The sequence below is a fragment of the Bombina bombina genome, chromosome 4 (genome assembly GCF_027579735.1).
Source record: "Bombina bombina isolate aBomBom1 chromosome 4, aBomBom1.pri, whole genome shotgun sequence".
NCBI lineage: Eukaryota > Metazoa > Chordata > Amphibia > Anura > Bombinatoridae > Bombina > Bombina bombina.
In genome coordinates this window covers 674,173,808-674,181,904 of record NC_069502.1, presented here as the reverse complement: position 1 = coordinate 674,181,904, position 8,097 = coordinate 674,173,808, and the positions used below count along the sequence as shown (strand labels likewise).

Sequence of the window (8,097 nt, the reverse complement as noted above, 5' to 3'; positions counted from 1 at the left end):
AATACTTCACCTTGCCACAAGGAGGAGGCAAAGGACACCCCAAGCAAAGCATTGAAACCAAGCCAGAACATGATGCGACCTGCAATCTCATTGCAGAAAATGCAGCATGTCTGCAGAAAGAACAGGCAGGTACAAGTCATGTTGCGCAGTGAGTGATCAGTGTACTTACTCTGGAAAACGAGAGGCTGCAGAAGAAATACAAATTAGTGTCACTCTGATCCCACAGCACTAGTGGCTTGCAACCATAACTAGCTGTGTGAGTGCCGCTCCATGTCTCGCACATGCACACTGCTCACATTCAAGCATGGCGCTCTGTACAGAGAGTGTAGGAGCTGTGCATAGAGATTAGAGTAGACCGATAGTGGATATACATTGCAGCATCTCTTCTCTGCTTACAGGTAACATGAGGTGCAGTGGTAACAAGGGGGCAGGACAATGCTAGGTCGAATATGAGGGTCTACTTTTAATAGTTTGCTGAAGGGATGGAGGTATCTCTTGGAGTTGCTATTTTCTATCCCGAGGGTTTCTCCTCGCAAATCAATCACTGCTCCGGTGAGTTAACCTTGTGTCTGCGACCCTCCAGATAGCATTGCCCCCTGGTACCTGGCACCTCCATTTTGCCGCCTTGCTCTGAGATGCCCTTACTGTAGACTGAGACACAGGTAAGATACTTTTTTGGGGGCATGGCAATGTTGCTTCTACAGCAAATACAAGAGGATATTGGTCTCTAAATTGCTCAGATCTCTGCAATTTTACCTAGTAGTCTTCTAATCCATTTCTGAACTTCCCTATTTATAAACTGTCAGAACAAATATATTCCTGAGTTGACAATCTCTCTGGATTAATCTTTTGTTGACTCTGCTATAAAAACTTTTAAAAATTCTATATTGTCTTTCATACTGAAAAGGAGATATATATGAATCATATGCCCTATAGAAATTATCTAGCAACCATCCTTCAATCTTCTGGCTCTGCAATGCCCACCCTCTCTCAGCATTTACCCTGTCTATTCTCTAACCTTTCCCACATAGAAGTACTGCAGCCTAAACTCTCTTTGAATATAAAGTACTTCTGCTTAATCTACCACGCATATAGGTATTTGAAAGAGTTTGGTTGTACTAGGTCTTGATAATGACATCTGACTAGAGTAGGTAAGACATAAAATGTTCCATGCTTCTGTATGGTTATCCTGGGGCTTGACAAATGTCCGCAAGTGGCACGTATATTGGCAGTCCTGTATCTTTAGTAAAAAATAATAAGAATAATGTGTTTATAAAATGCATATATGTCACACAATCCTAAATATATCCTACTAACAGATCGATATAGATGGCAGAAAGAGTCAAAGTCATGTTCCTTTGGAAACATAGGTCTACATGGTTATTCTTGTTCGGAAAGCAATAGATAAGGAGATTTCTTTGCTGAGGGTGTCCTAAATGAAAGGACAATGTTTTGAACAATGACATTTTAAAATTTGCTTTATTATCCAATTAATTTAACACATTTCTATTGAGCTTGTGTATTGGCGTAACTGCCTAATTTCAATTTTCATTTAATTTCAAAACGACCTGCAGAAAAATTTTCACTAACAAAAAATCTCATCGCAGAAAGGGTAAAAAGTTCTGCCTTTGGGGCATTGAATATCCCTCACACTTCTTCTACCCTCTCAGTAGTTCAAGCCGAGGATAAGGAAAAGGAGAGAGATGCAAGGGATACAGAGTTGCCAAGACTGCTGCCACTACAAAAAAATATCAGGGCGGGTTCATGGACTCTCACTGCCAAGAAAAGAATTTATCAGGTAAGAATAAATTATGTGCACAAAAATATAGTAAGGGTAGAAGAAGATTGACTCATGCTAAAGTCAACCTATAAAAGACAGGGAATTCAGCACTTTTATAAAAATTAAGCAGTTTTAAAGAGTCTTATACAAGATAGTAGTTTGAGTATCCAAAAAAAATGTGAAAAACCAGAGAGCCACAGTTTTAGGAAAAGAAGCCTGGCAATCTAGTATGCATCAATATAACAATCATTTTAAAAGCAATCATACTATATACGGACATACAACACATATAGTTAAAACTCGGACCGGTCAGGATTGGATACAAAGCTCTGTTATTATTAGCACATGGTAAACAGTATAATATAGAGGTAGCAGCTAAACAGGTAGAACTCAGACCAACTGCACACAGAGCCCCCCAAATATGTAGTTCCGAAAGGTCTGAAGAGGTGGTGAAGAGGTTAGCAAAGCAGCAGACTGATGAACACTGCTTGTTAAATACGACGTGCAGGCTCTTGTGTGAGAACCTGCAGCCGTAGGGGCTCAAAGACTGGCGAAAGCCTTTAATAAATCGACCCCTAAGCATTATTCCCACTATATCCCTCTTTTTGTTTTTTAAGAATAAATTATGTTTTCTTTCTAATGGCAGTGAGAGTCCACAAATTCATTCATTACCTTTGGGAAACCAATACACAAGCTGAAGAGGACACAAAATGAATAGGGAGGAAAAGGGTAGAAAGGCACCTGGACTGCAGCTACACTTTATCTTACCAGCTTGTGGAGGCCGTTCTCCCTCATAGAATGCTGATCCAGTAGAGAGCCCATCCAGTGCAAGTAAATATACAGCAGAGGATACTTACGGATATACCTGCAACCCTACAAGTGGAGGCTAAGGGACAGAGTCTCCACAACGCCTGAGGACAATAATGGCAGAGAGATTTACCCATGAGGGTACTGACATGCCATAACTGAGAAATTTCTTTACCCCAGTTTCACTCAGAATCTTGGAGATGTTATCCTGAAGTCTTCCCTGAGCAAAGATCAAAGAGGGGTAACTGGGGTCTCAAGTCAGGTCTGAGCTCCCAATAAATGATTAGATAGAAAATTGTAAATATATATTTAATAATAATATCTTGCTTGCAGAGCACCTCTCTCAAACTCTCTCCTCAGAGGCCAAGAACAAAATGAATGGGGAGAGGAGGTGGGAGGGATTAAAGTCTTGTGAGGGTTCTTGACCTCCTCCTGGTGGCGGGAAATATATCCCACATGTTATGGACACCCATGGGCTCTCATCTTACGAAAGAAAAATATTTTCTTATTGCACTATTGCTTACCTATAACACATTTCTTACGGCAGTTATATTCCCCTTTTATTGTTGAGACAACCAGTAAACTTTCATCCCACAGACCAAAATAATATCAACACGCACTTTCCTGTTAAACATTTGTGAGCCTGCAAAATTTCTTTTCATACATGAAGTCATGGATCCTTCAAAACTCTTTCTTAGTCAAAAACAGGAAAATATAAAGCAGAACAAATATTACAAAAAGAACAAATAGCACAGGCAAACTAGTCCAGTAGTATATTTATTTACATTATTTAAAAAAGTGTGAAACAAAATTGACTGGACATAAAACATAGCTGAAATTTTGCAGCATGGGACCAACAAAAAAATATAAAAAAAATAAACATGACTATAACATACAATAAATAATGCCTCTGAATACAAGTTTGCATACAACTGTGAAGAAGAAAAACCATTAAAAAGGGTATCTCAACTGAGTTATCCTGTCCACTAAACAATACAAAAAACATCTCTACTTCAGCGTGTTATCACACAAATTTCTTTGCTCTTATTTATAACTGTGTTTTAACTGAAGGTACTCCAACTAACAAAGTACAAGTCATAAATGCAAGTACACAAACATAGTACCATGTTTTTACAAGACGGTTTACTGTTAAAATGTAAATTTGTTATTTACTGTGATTGGATTCGTTGAAATAGAGATTTAAGAGATTTTGTGTGCTAGCAAAGTATTGGCAATGGTCTATCTAGACAATGCTAGAGTTAAGGGTGGCATCACCAATATGCACATGGCCTGAGCCTCAAGACATGTTAACATAACCATTGTTTTAGTGCATGTACTTCAAAGCTGTGTAATTATATAGGATGTTTGCATAAAAAAAAAAAACACACCCATATTCTTTTCGGAACAGTCATACTTTTTCAGACCTTTCGGAACTACATATTTTTCTAAAGCTCATATATTTGCTTTGCTTAGTAAAAAATCAAATCAAAATAGTACTGGAAAGGTAAGAAATAAGGCTTTTTTTCTAGCTATAACTGTGTGGCATAGTATCTTCTGACAACCAAATACACAGGTTGTATATGAATGGTATGCACATTGTAATCACTATGTTACTGGATATGATAATGATACAGTATGAATTAAAATACAGAACCTAAAAATACAGTATAAAATGTATTTAACATATACAGTTTGATTACATGACACCACAGAGAACATGTAGAGGAAAAAAAAGTAGTTTATAAATAGCAATTTAGCAAGTATATACATTTCAAAGCTCTTAAACAAATATAGTGCAGCTGGTAAGGACAAAAAAGATCCTTATATTACATTTGGAACAAACGGCAACTGATATGATGTTAAAGGGACCTTCATTGTCATGACATTTGTTCTAAGCAGCCAGTTAACCTTTTTCCAGCCATTCTGCTTCCATTTTGGTATTACATAACAGTCTGATCAGCAGGGATTTATGCAGACTGTGATATAAATATACCTAAAAGATTACTTGTGATGAAGCGGTGTAAACATTTTGTCCAGTTTAAAATGATTTAGGCCCCAAATATATATTGATATATGTAAGCCTTTCAGTGACAAGTGTTACATTATAAAGTAACATTACAAGTGAATGACCTGAATATATATACATACATATATATATACATATATATATATATATATATATATATATATATATATATATATATATATATACATACACACACATACACACACACACTGTATATGTATGTATGCATGTATGTATATATATTATATATATTCTCAACAGAACATTTTGCCAGACGGGTGGAATTATGAAGTAGCCTGCTATAAAAAGCACAAATTACATTTTTTTATTTTTTTTTGTAATATTGGCTAAAATTATAGCCAGGTAGTCATTAAAATCAGCTGGGCGCTGCACCTGCTAAAAATGTCCTGGGGAGAAGAACACTGTACTTATAATTGCACAGACAAAAATATAATTATTTAAAAGGTAATCTTTAACCACACAACATGTGCAAAATAAGAGGGGGAAAAATACGTGTTCATAAAATACATTTTTAGAAAAAAAAAAAGAAGAAAAAAAATTAATATATGAAAACAGAGAACCAGAAATTCCTTTACAGCACAGGAATGCAAAAACAATATGATTGTGCTATGCCCACTGGGCTAATAAACTCTTTATAGCAACAAATCTAAAAGACAAATGCTGTATGCAGTAACATAAAGAACTCTGTTATGCTAGTGTTTTACCCCTTATCCTATTCCTTGCAAGGATTTCATATATTAGGTGTGGTCCTTAAGTGCACCAGACAATGTGCTTTTCTCCAGGATCGATACAGCAGAAAATAATTTCAAAGGCGCTAGAATGAAAAGGACAGGGTCACCTACATCTTGAAAGAGAGTTGGTAGTTAAAGTAGTAGTCTAATCAAAATTAAACTTTTATGATTCGGGTAGAGTATGGCGATTTTAAGCAACTTTCTAATATACTCCTATCATCAATTTTTCTTTGTTCTCTTGGTATCTTTATTTGAATGTAATTTGAATGTAATTGAATTTATTTGTATGCTTACATTACTGCTTTTTCAAATAAAGAGAATGAAGAAAATTAATAATAGGAGTAAATTAGAAAGTTGCTTAAAATTGCCCGCTCTATCTAAATCATGAAAGTTTAATTTTGACTAGACTTTCCCTTGAAGTATATTCGGAAATGCAATGAAATGTGGTAAGACATGTTTAAAGGCAACTGTAGTCTGGAATTATAGGGATCTGAGATACAATTTCTAAATTAAAATTATGTACGCTTAGCAGAAAAATGTAACCTGCATATAAAATATATATTTTTTTTTTATTTTTAAATTAGAGTCAAAATTAGCATGGGAGTTTTAAACGCATATAGAGATATCAATTTCAATACATGATCTTGTGTTAAGGAAAGGCTTAAATTGCACCGTGGAAGCAGTGTTCCTTTAGTTAACAAAGAATGAACCGCCTTGTGTGTTAAACTGAAAACCAACATGCTTTGGTGTGTACGAAACAAAATAGAAAAACATGCAATGTCAAAAATATGGCTCATATGGATAAGGGATAGATTGTTTTGCACACTTCAAAATACTCCATGAAACCCTGAGGAAACCACCTGAGGCAACAAGTCTTTTTAGGATCGAGTTTAATTAGTCCAAATGGCAGTTGCCTCCTCCCAACTAGAGTGAACTTCGGTCTCTTCTAGGGCTGCTCAGGTAATACAGAGACCTTTATGACAAGGATTCAGAAGAGTAAGTTAGTTTGGAGGCAGCATCTCCTGAAAGAGATTCATTGGCAGTATCCACATCTCCATTTTCATGTCCAGCTATGTGCGGCTTCTCGTCAAACACTGAAAGAAACGAGAACAATGAACAAGAGCCAAGCAATTGTATAGTACTTTGGAGAATTACACATTTCATTTTTTATTTAGCAAACCAAGAAAAAAAAGTACAAAGTAATTTGAGTAATTAAAGGGACAGACTACAATATAATTTTTATTATTTTAAAAGATAGATAATCCCTTTATTACCCGTTCCCCAGTTTTGCATAACCAACAGTTATATTAATATACTTTTAACCTCTGTGATTACCTTGTATCTAAGCATCTTCTGACAGCCCCCTGATCACATGACTGTGACTATTTATTATCTATTGCGTTGCATTTAGTACTGTGTTGTGCTAACTCTTAAATAACTCCCCGGGCGTGAATACATTGTTATCTATATGGCCACATGAACTAGCAGTCTACTGTTGTGAAAAAAAATAATACAAAAGCATGCGATTAAAGGGACAGTAAAGTAAAAAAAACCCCATCTTTCATGATTTAAATAGGGCATGTAATTTTAAACAACTTTCCAATTTACTTTTATTACCAATTTTTCTTTGTTCTCTTGGTATTCTTAGTTAAAAGCAAAATCTAAGAGGTTCATGTGCTAATTTCTTAGACCTTGAAGACTGCCTCTAATCTGAAAGCATTTTGACAGATTTTCACCACTAGAGGGTGTTAGTTTATGTGTTTCATATAGATAACATTGAGCTCAGGCACGTGAATTGGTTAAAAATGCAAGTCTGTCAAAAGAACTGAAATAAGAGGGCAGTTTGCAGAGCCATAGATACAAGGTAATCACAGAGGTAAAAAGTATATTATTATAACTGTGTTGGTTATGCAAAATTGGGGAATGGGTAATAAAGGCATTATCTACCTTTTTACACAACAAAAATTCTGGTGTTTACTGTCCCTTTAAGAGGCTGTCAATAGTGGCTTAGAAACAGGCAGAAATTTAGAGGTTTAAATGTTATAACGTAAATTAATTTAGCAATGTTGGCTGTGCAAAGCTGGGGAATGGGTAGTAAAGGCATTATCTATCTTTTTTAAACAACAACAATTTTAGTGTATACTGTCCCTTTAATAAAGGAATAAAATAAAATGGCCATTAAACACTAAATACATTTCACGTTGCTCCCACTAATTATAGGTGCCACCATTTTGGAAGCCTGGGTTCACTGCAGGTATGTGTAGGGGAGGTCCAGCACACATGAAAACACATCAGCACTAGAATGCAGTGAAAGACAGATTTCAGCATGGTAGCACACATGACTAGAGGGAGGCGGGGAATAACCTCAATACTATCCTTATAAAACGTATGCAGTATGTTTAATGCCCCTTTAACACAATATGCAAATATTATTCCTTATAAAAGGCCAATCATTGATATTTAAAAATGGGAAGAAATAGTACTCAATTTATTTTAAATTACATCCACATCTCTTTCACTTTTCCACATTTGGAAAGTCGAAGATGGAAGCAGGATGACGCTGGAAAACAGTATCCAATGACATTTACATTAAGTTGTTACTAAAAACATACAAAGAAAGTAAAATTTGTTAAAAGGGACATGAAACCCCCAAATTTTCTTTCATTAATCAGGTAGAGCATACAATTTTAAACAACTTTCCAAATTACTTCTATTATTTAATTTGCTTCCTT

General features: G+C 35.5%; 1 protein-coding gene across 4 annotated transcripts in view; it reads right to left on the bottom strand.

Moving 5' to 3' along the window:
* Nucleotides 1–3,348: 3,348 nt before the first annotated feature.
* Nucleotides 3,349–8,097, bottom strand: part of GOPC (golgi associated PDZ and coiled-coil motif containing) — an 84,998-nt gene continuing 80,249 nt past the window's right edge. For all 4 annotated transcript variants that reach the window (XM_053710796.1, XM_053710797.1, XM_053710798.1 and 1 more), the window contains one exon: nt 3,349–6,459. In XM_053710796.1, coding sequence (XP_053566771.1) covers nt 6,341–6,459 — 119 coding nt within the window. In that variant the 3' untranslated portion in view covers nt 3,349–6,340. The remainder of the gene's footprint in view (nt 6,460–8,097) is intronic.